At 32.5% G+C, this 27,419-nt stretch overlaps 1 protein-coding gene across 1 annotated transcript; it reads left to right on the top strand.

Moving 5' to 3' along the window:
- Window positions 1-23,475: 23,475 nt before the first annotated feature.
- LOC141692088 (uncharacterized) lies at window positions 23,476-25,402 on the top strand. Its single transcript, XM_074496828.1, has 3 exons — window positions 23,476-23,748; window positions 23,834-24,748; window positions 24,887-25,402. Exons 1-3 carry the CDS (start codon window positions 23,476-23,478, stop codon window positions 25,400-25,402), a joined length of 1,704 nt encoding a protein of 567 aa, XP_074352929.1.
- Window positions 25,403-27,419: the final 2,017 nt, after the last annotated feature.

Genomic DNA, 27,419 nt, shown 5'->3' with positions numbered 1-27,419 from the left:
CTCACCTAGACGAACAAAACTATAATTAACGAATGACCTCCTGTATATTATTCTACCCCTTTTGATAGTCATGTATGAATCGTACTATTCACTTCACACATCAAGTATGCATTGAATAAAAAGTTGAAGTTCGTATATATATTTGATGCAAAATCAATTGAGATAAGTAACATCCGGACGATAAAAAGGTAAATCAAAAGATAACAATTAATCATTTGGATGCATTGTGCTCGGATAATAATTCATATATTAAAAAAAGGGTAAAATGCAAGAGGTGTACCTGAACTTTACAAATTATGCAAATTATGTACCTGTAATTTGAAAATAGCAAAATGTGTACCTGAAGTTTACAAAAACATGCAATTTGTGTATGACCGTTAACTTTTTTAACACCGTTAGTGAAAACTTTTTTTTGAATGCAAGATATGTACCTGGTGACTGGAAATGGTGCAAATTGTGTACCTGAAACTTGATAATAGAAAAATATGTAATCGGAGAAATCCGTGCAAAATGTTTTGTGTCGTATTTTCGTGCAAAATTTAAATTTATATTAACTAAATTAAATAAACAAAAATATAATATCATATTTTTAAATAAATATTAAATATTTATATAATATTTATATGAAATTTATATACAACATTATAATGTCAAGTATTGTTTTAAAAATATAAAGTATTATTTAAAAAATAAATATGTACATATTTTTAATAAATATACATAGGTTTAGGAGAGAGTACGGGTCGTTCTGCTTGATTTTTTCCTAAAATTGGAGCTGGAACCATAGATCTTCGGTTTTAAAAATCGAAAACCGCAATCGCAACCAAATTATTAGTACCTGTTTCAATTTTAAAGACCTCGATTAGGTTTTTTAATTGAAAAAATTAAAATATTTAAAATTGTACAAATTAAGTAAAAAAAATTTTAACAAATAATTTTTTCCTACAAATTACCGGGTACAACAAAATTAGTACACTAATGCAATTTCTACAAGTTCCCGAAGTAAATGAAATTTTAAGAAAAATATCTGACATGTCCGGTGAGCATAACCTGATTTTTTAACAGTTGCAGCTTACTTCTTTTAATATTTTAAAATATTTTCTAGTTCTAAAATTTATATAAATTATATTTTTATTTACATTAATAATTGGGTCGGGTCGGGTCGATTTTGACCGGTTTTTGACGGTTTTAGCTCGGTTTTGATTTTAATTTGTTTTTTTGCTCGCCACTACATATATACATTACAAATATTAATATTTAATTAAAATTTACATAAGTTGTAAGTCATGTACTATTAGGGAAAAAACAAAACGATACTAAATTTTGATTGTGTAATTTCGTGTTCAGTTTCTTCGTGTATTGTAGCTAATATGTACATAAATACAAACACTAAAATTTTTAGGTATTTTCGTGTCGTGTATTTTTTGTCGTGTAATAAATTGTCGGATAAATTATATTACAGTTAAATCTCTTTAAAATAAAAGGTCGAGACCAAGAAAAAATATTATTTTATATTTTAGCGAGTTTATTATTTTATCGGGAGTAAAAAAACACCGTGTCCATTATGTTGGGACCGGAGAAAAATATTACTTTAGCGATTTTATTACTTTATCGATTATTACTTTATCGATTATTACTTCATCGAGTTTTAACTTTATATCTTATTTATTACAGGCACAATATGAATTTTATCCAAATTTTATTAGTCATGGTACCCGACGATCAATGTAATAAAATTTATTAGAAATTAAAACAAATAGATGAAACATAATATATAATTCGAAACAGTTTTTTCTTCCGTTTCTGAATAATTTTAGTTGTACGATACTTTTTAAACTATCGATGAATTAAACATTATTCAAGATAGAGTGAAAATAAAAGAGAAAACTAAACTCGTTAAACTTATTTTTATTTTATGATTCAACTTCAAATTGATTTTTTTTCAATACCATTTCAAATTAATAAATAATTTTAAAAGAGTGCATTTTAAAGTTACGATTTTTTTACTCCAAACATTAGGTACACAATTTGTACCATTTCGAATCTTTAGGTACACATCTTGCATTTGAAAAATAGTCCCCACTAACGGTGATAAATAAAGTTAACGGTTGTACACACAATGCACGGCTTTTGTTAATTTTAGGTACACACACTACAAGAAAACAGGACAAAACTAACCGTCAAAAATAGTCGGTTAAGAGGCAAAACGGTCGGTTAAAAGGTTCATAACCGACCACGAGGGGTGGTCGGTTTTAGCCTGGTCGGTTATGACCTTTGGTCGGGTTTAAGCCTCATAACCGACCAACACAGTGGTCGGTTAAGTGCCTGGGCATTTTACTAAAATGTGGGTTCACTGTGTACACGTGGTAACACGTGTGCACACGTGTCGCCACGTCACTGAGTCATAACCGACCGCAGGTGGTCGGTTATGTCTATTTCTAAATGTTGACTGGAACTCATAACCGACCGTGGTCAAAGTGTGCACATCGGTCGGTTTTATTTCAGAAGCTAACTTAAACTTCATAACCGACCGTCCTAAAACCGACCACCCTCTAAAGACGACGGTCGGTTATGTCTATTTTTAAAATGTTGACTGGAACTCATAACCGACCGTGGTCAAAGTGTGCACATCGATCGGTTTTATTTCAGAAGCTAACTTAAATGTCATAACCGACCGTCCTAAAACCGACCACCCTCTAAAGGAGATGGTCGGTTTTATGAAGAAGGTGGTTGGTTATGTCACATGACGGTCGGTTTTCTGGGTTTTGTAATGGTCAAAAGTGGTCGGTTATGCCTATTGTCGGTCGATTTTAAGGTCTGATTTTAAAAAAAATTGCAGGTTTTTCCGCAGCCCCTGGATACCAAACCAAATCAATACACAAATCCAATCCAATCACAACCAAACAACCAAAACAAACAACAATGATAATCATTAAACTATACTACTCAAAATCATTCGCAAAAACTAGTAAATTTCATAATTATACCATAGTAATTAAATCCAACGCAAACATTCACAAACTCCGATAACCGGAGGATTAAACCGTATCATTACATCATTATAGTCTTAAAACCATCACCGCCACCATCACCGCCGTCATCACCGCCGCCATCACCGCCGCCATCATCAAAGTCCTCATCATCGGAGGTCTCATCCTCGGACGTGTAATCCTTATCGACTTCCATAGCACGCCGATTGTTTTCCTAGATACAAGTTTTATTAAACTAGTTAAAAAGAAGAAACAAAATTTACATGTGAATGAAAACAATAAATAAACAAGAAGGTCAAAAATTATACCTCCGCAACACGAGCTTCCGTGTTTTGGACGATATCTTCAATCAAGGAGCCCACGATATGCATGATCTCTCCACCGATAAGGTTATTCCATTGCAACCTTTGGCTAGGATCGGAGGATGGATCTGAGGCCTCGAGAGCGGTACGTGCGAATGTAGCTATTTCCGCATCGGAAAGTTGGCGAGCAAACCAATTTGGATTAGCACGGATCTCTATAAGCACATTCCTCACGATGGCAAGATATACATTGTCGGGGATGGCTTCACGTTGTCTCGGAGCGGATGAGGATGAGCCGGCTTCATTCCGTATGGAATCTCGGTACCGGGTAGCAAGTGTAGGCAAGAGATCGGTGGCCCGAGTATTGGGGAACCCCACCACATAATTCTTTTTCGGCTTTGTACCTTGGGGGACCTCCAACGCTTCCATCCACCAATCCCATGGCTCATCCCGATCACCCGTTTGTGTAACCTCCACGGGCATGCGCTTGAGAATGGCGGCATATCGTTCCTACAAGTTCATTTAAAACAATTAATGATGCATTTAAAATTAAATAAAAATACATATAAAATCACTTATAAAAATGCATTTAAAATCACATAAATACATATAAAATCACATATTAAGGATGCATTTAAAATCACATAAAAATGCATATAAAATCACATATAAAAATGCATTTAAAATCACATAAATATATATAAAATCACAAATTAACCCTCATTTACAATCACATAAAAATGCATATTAAATCACATAAAAATGCATTTAAAATCACATTAAAATACATATAAAATCACTTATTAAATATGCATATAAAATCACATTAAAATGCATTTAAAATCACATTAAAATACATATAAAATCACATATTAAAGGTGCATTTAAAATCACATAAAAATGCATTTAAAATCACATTAAATACATATAAAATCACATATTAAAGATGCATTTAAAATCACATAAAAATGCATATAAAATTACATGAAAATACATATAAATTCAGTTATTAAATATGCATTTAAAATCACATAAAAATGCATATAAAAAACATAAAAATACATTTAAAATCACATGAAAATACATATAAATTCACTTATTAAAGATGCATTTAAAATCACATAAAATGGTCATAAAAGTACATAAAAATTACCGTAATACGCATGGCGGCCGGTGTAGTGTAGACGGGATTTTCCGGATCGGATCCAACTTTCCTATGACATTTATAACACACCTCGAGTCTCGTCGGCTTTTTCTTGTTCTTGTTCGTCATTACCTTTCAAAATATTAAATAACTTATATTAGCACGTCCTAATAATTAGTTGATTATATTAAATATGGTGAACATGTATGTATGTGTGTGTGATGGAATATAATAATATTACCTCCCGAACTTTATTGAATGACCTTGCACCGGCACTATGCAATCTTTCAACTTGTTGTCGGTTGGTGGATCCAACCGATGACCGGTGCAAGTGTCCTTCATTGTTCTCCCAATACTCCAAAAGGTCCTTCCAAAAAGAAACGGACCAATAAGGCGGCTTCAAAGACAACTTGCTCACGCCCTCCTCCCTTGCTTTTCGCTCCACCCTCTTCTTAAGCTCATTCAAAGTCCTTTTTATCGTCACTTTAATGTGATCTTCCACAATTTCGGGCCTTTGAACGGCTTTGCCCCTTAAGATGCCTATAGTATTTCTACAATTGCAAAAAAAAATGAGGATAAATGCATCATAAAATCATGAAATAAATGACAATTACAAAAAAAATAACTTACTTGAAACTCCTCGACTCTTGCATTCAACCAACCCGGGTGACGTTCTTCGATATCGGTATAAGTATAACGCTCAAGAGGCCACTTCTTCCGAATCATAGCCAAAAGCGTTTTCTTAGCCGTATCATCTTCAATACTATATTTAAACAAAAGAAAACAATAAACATTAACAATTCACATAACAATATTGAACAGCACCAAAAATATAAACATATAGGGAATAATGTAATTTAAAAATTTTTTAACTTACTGTCCATCGGAGATATCAATGCGATATGGCTTCAATGGCGGTTTCTCTCCATATATGCCACTCGAATGTGATCGAGGTCGCCTTCCTCGCCATTCTCGCTCCTTCGCATTTGTCATGTGCCGAGTCGGATCATTCGGGTCCGAATCTGAATCCGTCGGCTTATCGTGCAAATGCAAATTCCCTTATTTTCCCTTTGCACCCTTGCCCTTGCCTTTCTTACTCGCGACTTTGGCCTTTCCCTTGGCCTTTGCCTTCCCCTTGTCTTTTTCTGGCTCCTTGTCTTTCCCCTTCCCTTTTTTCGCCATTGTCAACACCACAAGACTTATCATAACCAATGTCAACATCCAAGCAAAAAGATCCTAAAATAAATAATAAAAATATAGTAGCCAATATGAAAACAATCAAATCGATGAAACGACTTGCATTAGTAAATCACATTACATAAAAAAGCATTTAAAATCACATAAAATGCATATAAAATGCATATAAACGTATCCATTTCACAAATTAACGATAAAAATAAACACAACTAATTAGAGCATTATTTAATTACGCAAATTAAATAATTAAATCAACTTAACCTATATATACAATAATTTAAAGTTCCAAACTCACATATAAAGTGCAATATTTATCCATTTTCGAGTACGAATCATGTTTACAAGAGCAAACCCCTACAAATTAACCCTAAAAATACATTTATACTTCTACCTAAACGTAAACAAATCGACAAAATCCTAAAATTTATACTTATACATATATTCAACAAATTGACATAACCGACGAATGTTTAACATGCAAAATTTTACATGAAAACTGAAAAATCAATGAAGTTTGATTTGAAGTGAAACACATCAATTTATGTGAGAATAATACTTTAACAAACACAAAAAACATATAATTAACTTCGAATCATATATATAAACACAAAAAATACATACACATACACACATATATGTAATCGAGTAAAAAAAGTGCTTAATCGTAAGAAAATTTTACATCGAGAGTGAAACCGGAGGCAATGAGAGATGATTTGGGGCTCCTTCGTGAATTAAACGCCATGAATCGAAGCTTTTTAATGAATTAAGTCGGTTTTGAGTGTAAGAGAGAGATATAGAGAAAATAGAGAGATAGGGAAGGAAATAGAGAAAAGAAAAGTGAACCGTTCTTTTTATTTATAACAGACTTAAAACCGACCGCCTGGGACTTAAAACCGACCACCAGGTCGGTCGGTTTTAACCTTGAACCCTGTGCAGCATGCAAAACGGTGTCGTTTTGCTCTAGGCGGGGTTTTTTAATTTTTCACAAAAAAACCCCGCATTTTTTAGGTGGTCGGTTATGACCCAAAGTGGTCGGTTTTATAGTTTTTAATTTTTTAATTTTTTTTAATTTTAGGGTTTAGGGTTTAGGGGTTACAAACCCCTAAATTAAAAAAATCTTATAAAAACATGATTATTATTATTTAAATAGCTTAATTTTTGGTACATTTGCTCGTTTTTACCGTGTCGGTTCAGCCGTACGGTTCGATCATGTGTATTTTATAATTTATATTTTTTTTTATTATTTCACTTTTTTAATCAAATTTGCTAATTTTCTTATAAAAACGTATTTGTGATCGTTCAAATGTGCTGATTTTTTGTGCATTAATACATTTTTACATGAAGTTAACACCCGTACGGTTCGATCGTTAAAAATAAATTTTAAAATTATACTTATAGTATCGAATGATATGTTCAACTTATTATGTCTACAGAATGCCGACATATTTACTGAAATAATTATATTTCATATGATTTTGATTATACTATTTTTAAAATAGCCTAATTTTTGGTACATTTGTTCATTTTCACCGCGTTAGTCCATCCATACGATTCGATCATGTGTATTTTATATTTTTCATTTTTTTTAATTTTTAATTAAATTTGCTAATTTACTTATAAAAACGTAATGGTACTCGTTAAAATGTGCTATTTTTTTGTGCATAAGCATATTTCGACATGAATTTAACATCCGTACGGTTGGATCGTTAAATATACCTTTTAAAATTATACTTTTCAGATCGAATTCATTTTTTATTTAATTTTTAATTAAATTTGTTAATTTACTTTTATAAAAACGTAATGGTACTCGTTCAAAAGTGCTATTTTTTTGTGCATAAACATATTTTGACATGAAATTAACATCAGTACGGTTCAATCGTTGAAAATAAGTATTAAAAATGTACTTTGACCAAGACTTCTAAAACCGACCGAGGTCAAATGTTCAAAGTGGTCGATTTTCTTCGTCTTCTTCGTCTTCTTCTTCTTCACGCCGAATAAACGGTATTTGTCCATATTGTGCAAAATCGAAAAAGAGCGAAAACGAAGTCGATGCATTAGATTTATCTTCCTGAAAAGCGTCCTCTATATCATTTTGCGTAACGATAGATTCATCAATTGGGCGACTTTTAGATTTGACCACCGTATATATTTTGCTTTTGGATCCAATACACTAGGAGCATAATATACTTGTGAGGCTTGACTAGCTAAAATAAAAATCTCATTTGACTTCAACCTTGAAGTCATATCGATTGTAATCATACGATTCTTATCAATCCTCACACCATTACCAACACTATCAAACCATATATATTTGAACAAATATACATGATTGCATCCTTGATAAATAAGTCTAATAATTTCTTGTAGTTGACCATAATAATCAAGATTATTTCCGTGCAAATTTCCTTTAACAACAATACCAGAACCGGATGCAGATTTTGTTGAAAATTTATATCCATTAACTTGACAAGTCTCAAAAGTCATAACTTTTAATACCGGCCCATCAAGTAAGTCCCTAAAACGAGGTCCTTCCACCTCATCTTTATCAACCTAAAAATAATTCAAATCGATGAGATGTTGTAATTATAAGAATTTTAAAAAAAAATCATGCAAATTAAAAACAGATAAATACCTTTTGTTTAAACCAAGTTTTAAATCGACTTTTGACAATACGATCTAAATCTTGAGGTGTTGTTTTCGGGCGCTGTCGCATAACACGATCTTGGTACTTCCTAAAATATAAAGTAAGATCATGCATGTGTCATTAACAAAAATTATTACGCATATTTTTTAAAGTAAGATTTGGTACCTTAGATAAGGTTGAACTTCAGAAGAGTTTAAAAGAACATATTCTTCCGCTAACTCTCGTTCATAATCACTCATATATCGAGTTCCTTCCTTTCCAAGAGATTGAATTGGATATTTGAACACTTCTAAATTCTCGGAATTTTGCACATCAGACAAAACCTCGTTATGACGTACCTTATTATGGATCGTGTCAGAGGCAAAATAAAAAGAACAAATATTAAGAATCTCCTCCTCCATATATCATTCGGCAATTGACCCCTCAACCCTTGCTTTATTACCGACTTTTTGTTTTAATTTTCCCAACAAACGTTCAATCGGATACATCCAATGCCAATAACCAGGTCCAGCAAGTCTAATTTCTTCGGCTAAATGTACAACCAAGTGTTCCATCGAATCAAACCAACTTAAAGGAAAAATCGTTTCCAACAAACACAATGCTTTGATAACCGATTTTTCCATTATTTCCAAGTCGGTTTTTGTAACCACGGATGAACATAAATCTTGGAAAAAGTTAGAAATTGTCGTGATTGCATCGGCAATAGGCGCCGGTAGAAGTTCATGAATTGCGAGAGGCAATAATTTTTGAAGAAAAATGTGACAATCGTGCGATTTGAATCCATAAAATATACACTCCTCAACATTGCAACAACGTGATATATTTGAGGAATAACCATCCGGAAGTTTTAGTGAACTAATCCATTCACACAAAAGTTTACGTTGTTTTCTAGTAAGGGAATAAGGTGCTTTAGGTGACTTTCCTTTCTCATCGATCCACAAATGTGGTAACACCCCAAAATGCTTGCAATCCGCTCTTGCTTTTTTATGATCTTTTGACTTTGCCGCATTGACAATAGTAAAAAAAATGTTTTCAAAAACATTTTTTTCCGTATGCATGATGTCAATTGAATATCGTAAACTATGTGATGACCAATAAGGGAGTTCGTAAAAGATTGGGAAAAAGATTGGGACATGAGTCCAATGATGCTCTTCCCCGTATCCGACACTCTTGCCTTCGAATTAGTCTTTCCGGGCGGTGGAAAAACTAAACCATCAAGCAATTCCTTAACACCCTCACCGGACAAATGACCACGAAACAATCTTCTTTCTTCGTTATCAAACAAATTACTTTTTTGACGGAGTAGATCCTTTGATTCAAGGAATATTCGGTTCGTGCCATATAAACTACATTTTCCACAATATTTTAATTGAAACCCTTGCACGCTTCCAAGACACACTTGACATCCCATCTTTCCTTTTCCCGACCACCCACTTATCATACTCATAGCGGGATAGTCATTAATTGTCCACATAATAGCCGCTCTCATTGTAAAATTTTGTTTCAAAGATTGGTCGTATGTCTTCACCCCGGTATTCCACACTATCTTCAATTCATCGATGAGAGGCCTTAGACAAACGTTAATATATTTTCCAATACTATTTGGACCCGGAACTATATCGGTCATGAACATATATGGCTTTTTCATACACATCGATGGTGGAAGATTGTAGACAACTATCACCACGGGCCACACACTATATGTTTTTTTCCCGGTAGGGCCAAAAGGGTTGAAACCATCGGTCGCAAGACCGAGCCTTATGTTATGAATCTCTTGAGTAAATGAAGGATATCGACGGTCAAAATTTTTCCACTCTTCTCCATCCGCGGGATGACTTATTTCTCTATCTTTCACATCTCTTTTTTTGTACCATCTCATGTGATCAGATGTATGTCCCAACATATATAAGCGTTGTAATTGAGGGATCAAAGGAAAGTGTCTTAAAAAAAAATTTGCTATTTTTTTACCTTCTTTCCTAGAAACATCCTGATAATGATCTTCACCACATATATCACACACAACTTTATCCTTGTCATCTCCATAAAAAAACATACAATCATTCTCACATAAATCAATTTTTTCATATTCAACCCTCAAATCCTTCATAATTTTTTTCATTGCATAATAACTTTCGGGTAATGTATGTTTTTTTGGTAACACATCCGTAAGAAGTTTAAGCAAACTATCAAAAGCTTTATTACTACAATGCGAGTTATTTTTGAATTCCAATAATTTGGTGGTAAAACTTAATCTTGTGTACTTTGTATTGCCGGGATAAATAGGTGCTCCATTTTCAACAATAACCTCGTACAATATTTTAGCACTATCATTTGGAGCTTCTTCTACATTCATAGTTCCTGTATCCGTAGTTTCATAAAATTGATAATTTTCACCGGCTAAATCATGTAACATCGCATTCAAATCTACCGGTTCTTCTACTCTCGAAGATTCCCGAACACAATAACGGTGATGTGATGTTCGACTACGTTTTCTTCCTATTTTTTCACCGTGCGACATCCACACGGTATAACCCTCAAGCATCCTTTTAGCGAGAAAATGAAATCTAACATCATCAATCTTTAACCAATTCAAATTTTTACAACGTTTACACAGACACTTCATTGTACCATCTTCCATTCCATTTTCGCTAGCAAATTTTAAAAAAAAATCTACACCAATTCTATATTCCGGGGTCAATGAAATTTTATCGCTTTGCAATTGATTACCAATCCAACTTCGATCAATGGTTTCCATCTACAATAATATTTTTTAAAATTAAAAAATATATATATTTAATAAATAATTTATCATTAATCTCATACAATCAAATAAATTTCATTAACCCTATAACGGGTACTTTTTTTGTGCTTTAAATTAATTTTTTATTATTCTATATAACCGACCACTTGTAGTCGGTCGGTTTTAAAAGTGACACATCAGCAAAACGGTGTCGTTTTTTTCTATAAAACCGACCACCAGCTGATGGTCGGTTTTATGTGTGCCACGTCATCGATACGGTGTCGTTTAGTTGGCATATAACCGACCACTGACGTCGGTCGGTTTTAAGGTGACCAAATCGACGTCGGTCGGTTATGTCCGGTCGGTTTTACCCTTTTTTCTTGTAGTGACATTTTGCTATTTTCAAACTACAAATACACAAGTTGCACAAATTAGAAACTTCAGTACACATTTTGCATTTTACTCTTAAAAAAATGTTTTAATATTTCTAAAAGGCCTCCTTAAACAGAAAGACCACCTTTATTCTGCTCCTTTCCCAGCTATCCATCAGTCCTCTACTGTTTGGATCTCTTGGCATTGAGCTCAGTTTCTGGAGTAACTTCCGATGAACTTCTTTCGAGTTGGGCATCTTTGTTCTCGGCTCTCTCCAAATTTTTAAGTTCAGCAATTAAATTCTGAGCCATCTCTAATAACTCAGGTAGCCTAGCATAACGCTATATCAAGACCAGAAACACAATACTACAGTGTTAGTATTATACAAATAACAAACTAATCAATCTATAGCTAGTTAAGATGTATTGAAAACATTAAATCAGAACTAGAAGTGTTTATTGTCTTACAATATCAGAGTGATGTTTCTGGCCAGGTTCTTCAGCCAAACGATGTATTTTCATCCCAGAAATGCGGTCGCAAATTTCTTCAGTAGCATGCTCCCGGTCTTTGTCTGCCATTATATTCTATAGTGTAACTAGCAAAATTTTTTGTTTAAGCAGTTAGTATGGTCAAACTTAATAAGATAATGAGATAATCTGCAATACAAAAATAGTACTTAAAAAAAATTACATCTTGTTTCGATATCTAAGCTATTGCAATTTTATTATAAATTGTTTTAAGTAAATTTAAATTGTTTCATGATAAATATATGTCATTAAATTGTATACAATTTTCTAAATAAAATGCATCTAAAATAATTTGATATAAAATAATTTTAGGATATGGGTAGAGTCTGAGTACATCACTAGCTAGAACAATCTAAACACATGTATATTGAGTAACCTAATTTGTATAATGGATTAACACACTAAACTTAATTACACTTAGTATTAGTAGGTAGTAGCCTAGCTAAGTTAGAGATTTATAAACTACACTAATCTAAATTCACTTCATATATACCTAAGGGATAGATTTATAAAATATATCGATCTAAATTCAACTCAATTTGTGGTGGACTAACAGATTTACAGATATACTAATCTGAATTTACCCCATTAGAGAGAAATTTATAAAACATACCTATCCAAATTCACCTCAATTTTTTAATCCAAAACATCATTATTTGTATGTTATAATATAAAATAACTATTATCCAAATTTAAGCTTAATTACCTATCTACACCACATATTTTTCTAAAAACTTACACCAGTTAAAATAAAATTTTAGATGTAGATATCTAAATCATATGAGTCACTTTGTACATAAAATTAATTGAAAAAATGACTAGATACATATTATTATACTAATAATATATAATATACATGTATGCAAAGATCATATATAAAAAATTTGAAATGAAAAGGTAATGTAACTTACAGGAATGATGTGAATTGAGAGAGATCACTGGTAGTGAAATGAGAGAAATAACAAGGTGCGGCCTCAGGACAAAGTATGACAATAAGATCCTTTTATATGTGTCCATTTAGGGTTGATGGTAGTAATTTACATATAAGCCCTTAGCATAGTATATGAATTCTTTTATACTTTATACTTTACACATTATTATTATTATCTCTGTCATATCAAAATGCTTAGAACATTTACTTAATTAATTAGTTGAGATTAGAAGGCTAAAAATATATGTTTTTATATGGACAATATCCCCACATAGATATGAAAATTAAAAATTTATTATTAATAACTATTAATTAGTACATAAATAATTAAATAAATATTAAAATGAAATAATCAAACATAATTAGCACTTATCACTACTTGAAGAAGTGATCCATTTGTTAATTCTCATTATTAATATAAATTTTATACTCTGAAAACTAAAATACACTCATCAGTAAAGCACTATGAATACTTTATAGTAATAACTTATATTATATAAAAACTTGAAGTAGGCCCTTAATCTTATCTCTCTGTACACATATGATTGTGAAATTAATACAATAATATATAAAATTAGTTATTTTAATATCACAAATAAAGTTAATTATAAGGTCTTTTTTAGATCATAAATTTGATAATAAATTTTACTAAAACAAGTAAGGACGCCACTCAAGCTAATTAAGTAAATAAGTTGTTTAAGTTTATATTATATATATATAATTTTATTAATATTGAGATTTATTATTTTATCTATTAAAATTATAAAAACCATTATTTACTACTCTAGAAAATTATCCTATATGTAAGTTAAAAATTAATATTCATCGATTGTACCTCTTTATTGAACATAACTGTCTTTTATTTAGGAATAATCTTTGAACTAAAAGTAGCTACATTAAAAATGAAGCAAAATTATCATTGTGTAAATTAATTTCTATATAATACATCCATGTTACATGAGAGTTTTCTTCTTAAAGAATAAGTACCCAATCAAGAAGATAACGGGAGAAGAAAGACGATAAGGTAAAGTATTGTATGAAATGGGTAAATTTTACCATGCTCAAAATTTTATGTATTTATATTTAAATTAAGCATTCACTTGAATTCAAAGGAAAGTAATGGTTTATTTTGCATAAATGTTTGATAAATGGTTCTTTTCATCAAAGGAATGAAAACTAACATTACAAACCAATACAAGCTTTCTATGCATATGTCTAAAAATGTTGCACACACTGTTGACTCTACACCACCGGGATCAAACAAACACTTATAATAAACATTATAAAAATATATAGTTAAATACAATCATATAAATTCGATTGTTGTTAAATTCGACCAAGTTTTGGTCGAATGACTAAATTCAATCGAATTTGGTTGAATTTAAACCACTACGCCATAGATGGTTTGATGCAATGGTTTTTAAACGTTACAAGTATTTTGTTGCAATAGCTAAGAAATTCTTATGATATTGTAACATTACTGATTTGGTATTACAATAGCGATAAAGGTAGTATTGCATGTGAATTACAGTGTTGCACAACATGTTTACTGTTACCATAGCTACTCTTATATTTTTAAAAATATTAAAGTGAATATATTATCATAAAATAAAATTATATTTTGGATTATTCATGACTATAGAATGTTATATATAACATTTTAATTTTATTTAAAATTTATTAAATTTCTTTTGAAAAACGTATAATATTATATTTATATAATATTTTAAAATAAAAACATTTAAATAACATATATAAATAATTAAGTAAATAATAGTTTTTATTCATTCTAATCTCTCAAAATATGCTCACAGATGCATCTCTTTCTAATCTCTTTATTATAATGATCTCTATCGAAGTGATTTACACACGAATTCACTACAAACCCTAATTAAGCTTCTTATTCGTTATGTCAAGGTAATTATGCTTCTTTTCTCTCTTTCGGATTTTACAATTATCAATTTATTGTGTATTGCGGTGAAGTTTGTTGTTTGATTGGATTACTTGTGGTTTTTTGTGATATTTGGGTGTTTTTGCGATTGAATGAGTTTGGAATTGTCTTGATTATTGTCGCTTCATTTTTTGTTATTTGTTGTTAGGCGTCAAGTGAATAAAGCAGTTCAAACTCCCTATGTAAGTCTCTAACAGCACACAGATCTTTTAGTTATACAGCAAATGAAATTCTTAAAGGGAACTATAGTGGCAGTTTGGGTGGCTCACTCTGATGCTGCTGCTTATAATGCATATATACTACTTTGGAAGGTCGAAAAATCTTTACAAATGCTGTCATTTGAATGTGGCTTGAAGTGACTTTACCTAAGTTGCTAATGAAGATGATGTTGAGGTTTATTTGTGGTAACTGTACTTACACTTAGATTAAACAAAAAGATGTCAGACCTTTCCTTTTTACAATTATTAGAGGATAGAAGTTGTAATTAGTCACAAAAGTTCTTAGATGAATTTGAAAACAACATTCCGGGAGAGATTTTATTCTCCTCATAAATTGGTATATTGTAGTTATGTACACTTTACAATTTGACTTGGAGAAAAATTATTGGACTTCCTGTTGTCTTATTATGTGTGATATGCAGGTAATTCAAAATCAAGATGCATCAAGCAATAAAATGCTATAAAAAAGTCTGATAAGTATTTATAGGAATCACATGGATTAGTGGAATTTTACCGAAAATAGGAATGTAAACTCTATATTCCTAGTTTCTACTTCTTCAAATGTTAAACCATTAGTTGAATTATGCAATTTTCAATAAAGTAAATTCTAATTTGGTTCCTGCGCTATTTTTGAATTGATCTTATCTGATGCCTCTAAATGAATTGGGATTCTTGTCTGACTTTTTACAGAATTCAATCCGGTCCTGGCGCTTCATGGGACGTTCATCTTTTTCACTAACAGGAGTGGCATAAACTGAATGAGAAATAATTTAAATGCATCAACATTCTAGGATAACATTTTTACAGCCAAATAGTTGGCAATGCAGTTGAGTAACTAACTTGGTGTTGCATTTCTGATGCAGGATTTTGGAGATGCCATAGCCATATATCCTGACTTGCTGATGTCGGGTATGACTTTTTCACTTTTATACATACGAGAAGCTAATCAGTCACCTGGGTTGAATTGATAGTTTTCTGACGAGTATATTTTTTCAGAAAATAAAGGGATATTGTTGAAAGCTATTATTGCGCATGAACTAGATCCAGAAGATGGAAAAATAAATGTCTATATGTTTATGTAAGAACCTTATCTATCTTGTTCCGATACATAAGAGATGATTACTATCCATTTTTAAAATCTTGTCATTTTTCGGAAAAATTAGTTTGTCATATTATTTAGGACAACCAGTGATCTCAGTGCTCAAGCTGTATTAAAATAACAACCGCTTTAATGTGCCAGTTCACTAATTTAATCATTTGTATTTTTCACCGGATCCACCAAGGAAAAGCAGGTAAATGATATTCATTCTCTAACATTTGCTTCATGTTAATTGAGTTTGTGATACAGTTGACTAACTGATAAGACATTACTTCTGATCAGAAAGTTATTAGATTGGCAAGAAAATCTTGTGAACATGTCAAGCAAAGCATAAGAAGAGTCTGACATAAGGTACGTCCTTGAGATATCCGAGTATAGTTTTAATATTCTACCAAAGGTATGCGAATGTGTTTCATTAAACAACTAAAACACAAATTATGCTGCAGCATAAAACTGTTGTTGTTCTTTGTCAGGATGGTTATAAATGTATACGAGGAGTCTGTGTTTACTGTAAATAAAGTTTGCCTATCTGAGGTATTTAAATGGATTAAGGTTACTTAGCGAAAAAAAAAGTGGATTGAAGTTTACAATTGTTATTCCAAGTCATCATGACATAATGTATTGTTTGCTTTTCCATAAATTGCCGGTGCTAGCAGAAATTTGTTTCTTTGACCCATATTGCAAGCTGAATGTTTAAGTGAATTTAATGCAACTTTTCTTTTAGCAATAGTAATTCTGTTTGTGGAGAGTGTACATGTGCCGTTTAAGCAAGTTGTATAGCCTACATGTTTGAGCAACTACTGGGTGTACGCTTTAGGTTACCAGCTAATTGCATTTCTTTCTAAATAGAAACTCTTCCAATCAGATAGTTTATAGTTTACATGTCACTGCATTATGGTGGAATAAATTTTTTATTATGACTCAACTCTCCCAAAGGTCCTAGGCTCCTAGCTAATATGAGATTATAAACCCTGTTTGAGAGGATAGGCAAATTATAATTTTAGTGAAACTATATTCGTTTTAAAGGGTGAGCAAGAATCAAACTTTCTCCAAAGAGGATGACAACAATACATTACTTTATGGAAAAACTCAAAGTTTTTCAAAAAATATTATATACATAAATGTATTTTTGTTAACTTCTACCTCCATTATGTCACGTCTCCAGGTTGAACAAGGGACCTGTGATCAGAGTTTTGGTATCCATGTTGCAGAATTTGCCAAGTTTCCAGAAAGTGTTGTTGCTCTTGCTAGAGAAAAGGCTGCCGAGGTTGAAGATTTCTCACCGATCAGTCTCAAATGATGCCAGTAAAGAAGTATGTTTCTTCTTATGTATGTAACATAATGTAGCAGAACTTTGTATACTACTTTTTTCACGGAGCCGAAAACTACATGGCTTTACTTAAGCTTTACAAAAACAGTTTCATAGTCATTAAATTAAAGCCACATACACACAGGTATGATATGCTCAATTTTGTAGCTCATGTTTAAAGGGTGGGAAGGGGTTGGGGGATTGTCAAGGGTTGGGGGCATAGGGTAGGAAGCCCATATTCATTGACAATGTTAAAAACTTAAGGCTTCTACTATTCTCTTTAGGGTAATATTTTGCATTTATTGCACTCATTTTAATGCACTCCGCGTTTTAATGCACTCTGCGGTGTAGTAGTTTTCATTCATTGCACTCATTGTCTACTGTGATTTTAAGTTTGTTTTATATATAGAGTGTAGTTGATTTAATTATTAGAGGTGTCCGTGTACTGGGTACATTCTCCCTTTGTGTATTGAATTAGGTATCTTATAATAATGCCTCAAATAGAGAATAAAGTATACGCAGAGTTGCATTTGATTTGCAAGACCAGGATGCTTATAAGCTTCGAATACTCTTAATTTCATGTTTTTGCTTCATGTTTTGCATGGCAAATTATGATTAGAATTTTAATCAGGAGTCACAGGTGGGATGTAAGAGGAAGCGAGAGTACAACCCAGATGATATGTCAAGAGGTGCTCTTCAGGATCGTCAATTCTTAAAGAAGTTCTCTGAGATGCCGCTTGACAAGATGGACATTGAACAGGCTCTAGAACAAGTAAGGACATTGAAGAATGGTTTGCAGAACGATTTTGTGGGCTGTCAGTGGCTGCAGCAGTTCTTTTAGTTAACTTAAAAATGGTTATTGCATTTTCCATATTTAAGAACTAAAACTATGACACAAATCCATCACTTTGGCCCAAAGCTTTTCTACGGAACTGCTTATAGTCCGCTCGTCCGGTGCATTGCTCAAGAGTTTTTAACATGTTTGTTCATTCAAGAATTGATGTATTTAGCTTCACAAAATGTAATTTATTAGTTTGGTATTTGTTTGTATTAGGATTGTTGTTTAATTATAGAGCATATTTGCTACACGAATTGTTGTTTAAACAGAGGATGTATCTCAAATTTTATAAATTAACTTTTGTATTTTCTTATTGTGGTATAATTTCTTTATATATTGTAGTGTTATATTAATGAAATCTACTATTGCACAATAAAAATACACCACTGTTACATTACACAAGCAGAGTGTTAAACGTTACAATTGGCAATGCAGTGTTATATTATTGTAATATTTTTAGTCCTGTTATAATGATGTAATGCTCGCAAGTGCAACGCCTCTACTGTTACAATAGGTCTATGGTAATGCTTTTCGGGCCTATTGTAACAGTAGAAAGACATTACATCAGGCCATTTATGGCGTAGTGAGATTTTAAGAAATAGTTGAAGTCATGCCGTAGTTTATAGGATTAGTTGCTGGAGTGTTTATCTATTTTATGCATTGCAGTTTATGAAACAAGAATAAGTCTTTCAAGGCATACGACTATTTTTCTGCTTTATACATTAAACGCTTGTCATCTACATCATAGTAGCATCATCAACAAAGCAACTTTTCATCAGCATTGGTAGCGCATATAATATGTTTGATGAAATGCCTAGCTGAAATAAGAGACATTTTTAGTGTATTATAATATTAATAATTGGATTGTTTGAGCCACTGGAGCTGGTTATGTTGATATTGCATTTTTATTTCATTTATGTTTTATACTTTTTTGTTGTTTAACTTTCTGATGATATTGTATCAGGTTGGTGAAATGATAGGTTCTGGAGAGATCGGAATTGGAAGCCTTTGAATTTTATTAAGAAGCTTTCAGTGGTTTGTTTATTTATTGTTGCGGTCTTTGCCGTTTTTCATTTTAATGGTGATTGTTGTGTTTTCGGAATGTGGAATGTACTGTACTTTATATTATAATTACTTTACGCAAAAACTAGTTACAAGTTGTGAAATGAAACTGCAGTAGCAGTTTTCGTAGTATTTTTTAATTGGCGTTTCTTAAAATCGACGGAATTCGGTAGAATTAGGTAGAGTGCTTCGTCAAGATTTGGTCAAATTTAGCAAAGTTATTTGGATAGGGCTTGGTCGAATTTAGTATTTGGACGGAATTTTCAATTTTTTTAAAAAATTTGGGCGGGATTTTTAAATTTTAAGTGAAAAAATAAATTTAACTGTTTTTGGTCAAAATTGGCCGGTGGAATTTAAGCGGTTATATTTATCCGATCGTATTTAATCAGTTGAATTTAATTAAATACGATCGAACTCTAAATTCGACTCCCTTTATAACCACCAATTCAAAATCGATCGAAATTAGTTAAATACGATTGCGCGTGGTCGAATTTAGCGATTTCCCTTTTAGAGCGACAGGTAACTTAACATGGTATCAGACTCAGGCTGGCGGGAGGAGGACTCAAGTTCGACTCCCTGCCACACCCAATATTCTCATTCTCAATATTATTGGACATATTGATATTGTACCTTGATGGGCCCGAAAATGGGACGAGATTCCCACCGGGTAATTGATAAATATGTACTATGGTGGGCCCAAAAAAGGACGAGATCCCCACCTAGTAATTGATCGGACGCTAGGCCTAAAAAGGGACGAAACATCTATTCAAACTCGAATCGGACGCTAGGCCCAAAACGGAATGAAACACCTAGTGATCCACTCTTCAAACCCGAATGGATGGGCTTTCGAGGGAGGGGATGTTAAGATATGATCCTCGTAAACCCAATTCATACCTCGAGATTTTAGGAGAACTTAACTATATAGTGATTGATATATTGATCTATACAACTTTGAGATTCTTTAATTGAATAATTTTCTTGTTATTGCTAGGATTGCATATCAGCAACCGGTTTCAGAAATTATTTTCTTTGTCTTAGCCCAGACAAACATGATAAATAACCACCCTACTGAACCCCCCGTAAATCTTACATGGGTTGACTTTAAATGTGCTATAGCCCACCAGACTTTGATGTGCCTCTGCCTTTGGATGAACTATGCTCCATCATTGCTCAGCGACATAGGAAAAAAAAGTTTTGATTCTAACAAGCCACCACCTTTTGCCACCCTTATTCTGCTCCTTCCCAAATGTTGTATGATGTATCCAGTAATCGTCATATTTGGATATGAGTAACCTCTGAAACTTCTTTTAAGTCATTAACCTAAATCTTAAATGATTAGGGAACATCTGGACCATTAATGTGTTTGGCTGGAATGATTGAAATAGGAGAGAATTAAGTGGATTTTAAAAAATCGAAAAGGCAAATTATAAAAATTTCATTTTTTTTCCATTGCCTTCAAACTAATCTAGATAACAAACCTCCCATTTTGATGTAAAGATTATTCCTCATCACACACCCATTTTTTAGCCAAATTTCATAAAAAAAATGTCCATTCTTTATTTGCAATAAATTTTATTCATTACTTTTATTCTCCTTACTAAACATAATATAGACGTCAGTTTAGTAGTTGCTTCTAACTAAAATTGATTTTTTTTAATCACTATATAAAAGATCATATTTATAATTTTGAAGTACATAGGTATATAACCATATCAAAGGCTTGTACCTTTTCATGCAGGTAGGTTAAAGTGCTCATGTACTAGGCCTTTCCTTGTCGTAGTTCATGTGTTACATTATCTCTAATGTACTGCATGCCTTGATAATTTTACTTCAATATCTAATATTGTAAAATACAGCCTTATAACTAGCCATGATACCTTTGCTTTCCTCAAATCTATATTTTAAGAGTATTTTTAAGAGTATCTTAGTATATCACTTATAAATATATTAAATCATTAGGTTTAGGACATTATAAGATAAGACAATTTCAATAACACTCTTTAAATATGCTACTTATTATATATTATACTATTAAATTTAAAGAAGAAAAGAGAGAAAGAGAGGAAAAGTAGATTAAAAATGAAGAAAAGTGAATATTTTATTCATAAAAAATGAAATAAAGGACAAGAAATTCCTTACCTTATACCACTGCAAACTTTACCGCTTATTAAGAGATAGGCCTTATAATGAAATATTGTATTTAGTTGAGAGATGAAATGATCTTGTACGGCTGCCCAAATGCTAAACGCTGAACAATACAAGTAAAAATGTTACAATTTCATAGGGTAATGACTAGGGTGGGGTAGTTAGGACACACAGTTAACCTACCACTAATAGGAGTGACGGCTCCAAAAATATTATTGACTTTGTCCCGTTGAGTTCTATAAATTTATTATTTACACTTATTTTATAATATTTTTTAATTATTTTTTTGAATAAAAGTTTAAATATAAAATTTTTATTCAAAAAAAATTAAAAAAAAAATATTATGGAATTATGCTTTAAAAAAATATTAAAAAAACGTGCCAAAAATTAATGTATAAAATTTAATGGGACAAAAGACGAGTGTTAAAACCACATATTGTACTAAATTGTATTGAAACCATGCATATATAAAAAAACATGCTAGATTAGTAAAAGTAGTGTCTATAGTCTATAATGGGCACATGATTTTTCTGAATTAGTAACTAAACTTTAATGTTAGAACAAAAAAAAGTCTCAAGAAAATAAAAAACTGAGAATTTTCATAGCAATATCACCATTTTAATTTTAATCTAATAAAATATTATATTAAAAATATATTATGAGTAATTTTGGTTTTGCATTAGTTTTATGAGTTTGAAACTTAATATCTAGCTTCAGTTGAAAAATATACACAAACTCTCACCCCCGATATTTGTGATTGTATAGTCATAATTAGTTTTTCTTTTATTTTGAAAACAATAATAAAACTTACTATTACTATCTAGCAATTACAAGCAATGTTTTTGGGGACATCGAAAATTTTGTCAAACAAATTTGGAGGGAAGTGCCCTGTTGAGTAACCCGCGGCAGCCTAAGATGTGATACCATGTTGAAATCTTAAGGTATTAGAGAAAGACCCCAATAAGATCATATATTTAACATGCTACGCCCCTTTTCACTCCCTCCTTTACGTCTAAATCTTCCACATCAATAATCATAAATGTTTGTATAAAACCTTTTTTCTTCTGTAGACATATGAATATGTGTAAACTCTATATGTTTATCCAATCTGTGAATCTCTTGCTCCGCCAGCCTTATCCCCGCCATGAAAATGACAGTTATCAAACACTATCTATGATTGTCCTTGTGCGAACCCACTTCTTCCCGTACTTGGCAACACAATAAGCATCAGTTGATCTTTTGTTTTCATTGGTAATAGTCCATGCGCATTCAAAATCCCCACCTCAAGAATCCCCATGGTGGACTTCCACAACTGTTTTGCAGTCGGTCTAAGATCGGTACTATAATGTGAATCTTACTGGCAAATTTAATCTTCTTCTTCTTGTCCCCCTCGGTAATAACAACAAAACAACACAAGATAATCTTGTGTTGTTATTAGTTTTTTCTAATGTTGTCTTGGTTAGAGTTTAGGTCTGTCGGAAAGTGGCCAGATTCTTGAAGATGGAAATTTTTCAGTTTTCTGCGAGTGTTTTTTTAAAATCTGGTTTTCGTTAATTCAACTGAATATAGTCGAATTTAGAATCGTATTTTCAACCATATACGGTCGAATTTAATTTTTGGAGGGCTTTTAAATTTTCCAGAAAATTCAAATTTTTGTGCGGGATTTTCAAATTTCAATTGAAAATTTGAGTAGAGATGTTGATTGATTCGATGATGATTTTGCTTCTCTCCGATCTTGACTTCGTCGTTTCCGATCTTGACTTCGTCGTTTCCGATCTAAATCTCAAAATTCTCAATCAATTTTCGGTGATTTTCTTCACTTTTAGTGAGTTCATGTTCTACGATTACATTTCAATCTCATTTCACAGATTATCTGTTTCTTCATTACTTCTACAATTTAGAATTGCTCAGCTCTAGTAGTTTTCTAGATAGTTTGTTTGCAATTATCAGAAAAGCACAAAAATATTAGATTTAGAACTTCATTTCTACAAGTTTTCAACATTCCAATGGCCGAATCATCTGATACTGTTCGTAACACTACTTCACCTGATCATACCACTCGATTTGATCAAGATAATCCTCTACATCTTCAAAACTTTAATAGTCCTGGTATGAAATTGGTTAGTGATTGTTTTGATGGGACTGGTTTTGGTAACTGGAAGCATTGTATGACGATCGCTCTATCTGCACGTAACAAGTTAGGTTTCGTTGATGGATTTATAACCAAACCTACTGTTGATTCCCCTATGTTTAAGAGTTGTTCAATGTGCAATGATATGGTAATTTCATGGATTTTAGGTGCCTTGTCTAAACAGATTGGTAGAATTGTGAGTTACTCTAATTTCGCACATGAAATATGGTTAGAATTGGAGGAAAGATATGGTACTTAGTGAGATCAATCAAGAAAATTCTAATGTTGCAGAGTATTTTACTAAACTGAAAATGCTTTGGGATGACATAGATGCTCTGTGTTTTGTTCCTATCTGTACTTGTGGCTGTGAATGTGGTGCTGCTAAGAAAACTGCAGAGTTTCATCAGAATAAGAGGGTTATTCAGTTTCTTATGGGATTGAATGATTCTTATCATGTCATGAGGGGATCGGTTCTCATGAGATCTCCTCTGCCTTCTCTAAGTCAAGTATACAATATAGTACTTCAGGAAGAGACACAAAGAGGGATTCATTCATCTACAACACACTTCATGACAAATACAGCATCTTTACATGCCAAGGATAGCTCATCTTCTAAGTTCAAACCAAAGTCCTTTTCTGACAACAAGTTCAAATCTAATCTTCAGTGTAACTATTGCAAAAAGTCAGGTCATCTAATTGATATATGCTATCGACTGCATGGTTTCCCAAATGACTTCAAGTTTAACAAGCCAAAGAAGTTTACTGCTAATGTGGATGTTTCTGGTTCTATTGGTAACTCAGTCCAGACTAATTATGCTGATGTGAATTCTAATGATTTGCCATATGCCACTCCTGTCTCTTCTCCTGCAGGACTAACTCAGGACATGTATAATCAGCTTGTCAGTCTTCTCAAGAATGTGCAGCCTACACACAATACTTCATCAGCTAATTTTTCTGGTAACTCTATTGATCTCCCTTATGTTACTTGTCTTTCAGCTTTTCACAATAATGTTTGGATCATTGACAGTGGTGCCAATAACCATATGTGCAATAACAAACATATGTTTAATTCATCAACCTCAATTTCCCAACCCATTCACATTTCACTTCCTAATGGGAATGTTGTAGTGGTCAATGTCAAAGGCTCAGTATTGCTTCCTAATAAAATCACACTAGAATATCTACTCTATGTGCCCAGCTTCTCTTTTAATCTTCTTTCTGTGAACAAACTGACTTCTCAGTTTAAGTGTCAAGTCCATTTTTTTAATGAAATTTGCTATATGCAGGGCTCTTCTCTGAAGAGGCCATTGGTTCTTGGTAAAGCACAAAGAGGCTTATACCTTCTCTCTTCCACTGATCATCGTGTTTCCGACTCATCTGTTATTTTCAACTCTATTTCTCAAAGTAATAGTTCCATTAACATATGGCATTTCAGATTAGGGCATTTACCTTTTTCAAATCTTAAAACCTTACATTTGTGTAATGATTATATTCCTGATGTTCCTTGTACTATATGTTCCAAAGCTAGGCATCACAGACTCCCTTTTCCTCATAGTACAATTCAAAGTGTTAGTAAATTTCAATTGCTTCATGTTGATGTATGGGGTCCCTACTCAACTTCTACTTATAATAAATATAAGTATTCCCTCACAATAGTTGATGATTTTACTAGAGCTACTTGGACACATTTACTGAGTAACAAAAGTGATGCTTTCACATTTATCGAGTCTTTTATAGCCATTCTTGAAAACCAGTTTCAATGTACTGTTCACACTTTAGAACAGAGAATGCACTTGAACTAGGATTGAGCACTTCAGCACAATCTTCTTCCTTTGCTTCAATGGGAATAACCATCAAACATCATGTGCTTACAGTCCACAATAAAATGGTGTTGTGGAGAGAAAACATAAACATCTTTTAGAAACTTCCAGAGCCCTATTATTCCAATCTAACCTTCCCAAACGATTTTGGGGTGAATGTGTTTTAACTGCAACATATTTGATCAAAAGATTTCCTTCAAAAGTCTTACATAATAAAACTCCTTATGAACTTCTGTTTAACAAACCTCCTCAATACACTCATTTAAAACCTTTTGGTTGTCTTGGTTACATTTCTACTTCCAAAATTCACAGAGATAAATTTTCTTCCAGAGCATTACCTTGTGTTTTATTGGTTATCCTAATGGAAAGAAGGCATATAAATTCTTAGATCTTGAGATTAAACAGATCAGAGATGCAATATTTTATGAACACATCTATCCTTTTGTTAATTTGAGTTCATCACGGTTTATTCCTTTTCCAATCTCTGATATATTTGTTCCAGAAATCCCAGTTCCCTCTGTCCCAAATGATCATAGTAACGATTGTGATCCAAATGATGATAGTGAAGAGTCTGATAATGTTGATAATACTAGCACTACTGTATCAACTCAACCTAGAAGATATTCTAGACATTCAAAGGTCCCTACCTATATGAATCAGTATATTCATCCTTTTCAGGCACATTGTACTGATTTTTTCTCTTCTTGTACTTTAACTTCTTATTGTACACCTTCCAAAATCATCCATCTTCTCTTTGTTGCAATGTCACTTCTTCTTTCATTCATTCTGCACATGAGCCAAACACATATGAAGAAGTTGTTGGTTATCCTGAGTGGCAGCAAGCCATTACTACTGAATTTTCAGCCTTAGAAGCTAACAACACCTGGTCTTTGGTTTCTTTGCCACCTGGTAAAAAGGCTATTTCTTCTAAATGATTTTTTAAAACAAAACATCATTTTGATGGTTCCATTGAGAGACAGAAAGCCAGATTAGTAGTGAACGGTTTTACACGGAGAAAGAGAATTGACTATACTGAAACTTTTTTACATTTGGTTAATTTTATAATTATCGCTCCATGAATCGACTTCTGCTCAACAAAACTATGAAGAGGTTGAATATGGAAAACATGAACTACATACCCCCCTAGGAGTCAGACTTTACTTCATTTTCTGTAAGTTCCACGGTATATCACAGTCTCAGTGTTGACATACAGCCCCTTATGACAAACCAGTGATCCTACATACCCTGTAATATATGTGAAGGGAATAATACTGGACTAATTCTTATCTCTGGCAATTTTCTTCTTGTTTCCAACTCCTTAATTTTTTTCAGCTTTCAAGCATACATTCATCTTCCAAATTTCTACATTTCTCTCCTCCTCTTTCTTTCCCCAGTGTCGCCACTACCTGCACCACCTACGTCAATTCCACTATCTAGCCAGAGACATGTAATATATGGTTGTCGTAATCTGATGCTACCATAAATTTGACATCGCCATGGACTGTCCTATGTAAAAGTAACACTTACTCCAACCCCATTTAGTGATTTGAAAGACTTCTTGATTATCAAATGACAGTAATAGATTCAGCCAGTAAAGCGGTGATAAAATACACACTACAAGTATCTCAACAATTTAAAGTGTGGGAAAACTGCAGCTACAGCATTATAGTAAGACTCTTCCAGCTAACAATAACATCATACAAGCTAATTTACTCTCCTATTGTAGTTTGTATTATATGGAACTATAAACTTTCTATCTGCCCTACTCAAGCCTACCTCATGCTCTTTAGTGTAAAAATTATGATCATTATTAATATTCAAATTGATAATGTTACAAAAAAAATGAACATGATAATCAATAAGTCCAGTTATAAATCCTGACCTGACAGGTAAGGGAGCCTTTAATATTAAGTAGGCCATAACCTTTGTAATTACATAGGCAGTGTGCAAACGAAACACAAGTTGCAGGGTCATGGAAAATTTTCTGCAATTTGCAATC

This window comes from Apium graveolens, chromosome 10, assembly GCF_009905375.1.
Source record: "Apium graveolens cultivar Ventura chromosome 10, ASM990537v1, whole genome shotgun sequence".
Lineage (NCBI taxonomy): Eukaryota > Viridiplantae > Streptophyta > Magnoliopsida > Apiales > Apiaceae > Apium > Apium graveolens.
The sequence above is the reverse complement of the archived record's forward strand: the minus strand, read 5'-3'. Positions and strand labels throughout refer to the sequence as shown.

Bases quoted from the DNA above. Each gene is read 5' to 3' on its own strand.
- LOC141692088 (XM_074496828.1), top strand. From the start codon at position 23,476: ATGGCCGAATCATCTGATACTGTTCGTAACACTACTTCACCTGATCAT. The intron at 23,749-23,833 runs GTAATTTCATGG...AAATATGGTTAG, and splicing joins GTTCAATGTGCAATGATATG to AATTGGAGGAAAGATATGGT. The intron at 24,749-24,886 runs GTATTGCTTCCT...TGCTATATGCAG, and splicing joins TGGTCAATGTCAAAGGCTCA to GGCTCTTCTCTGAAGAGGCC.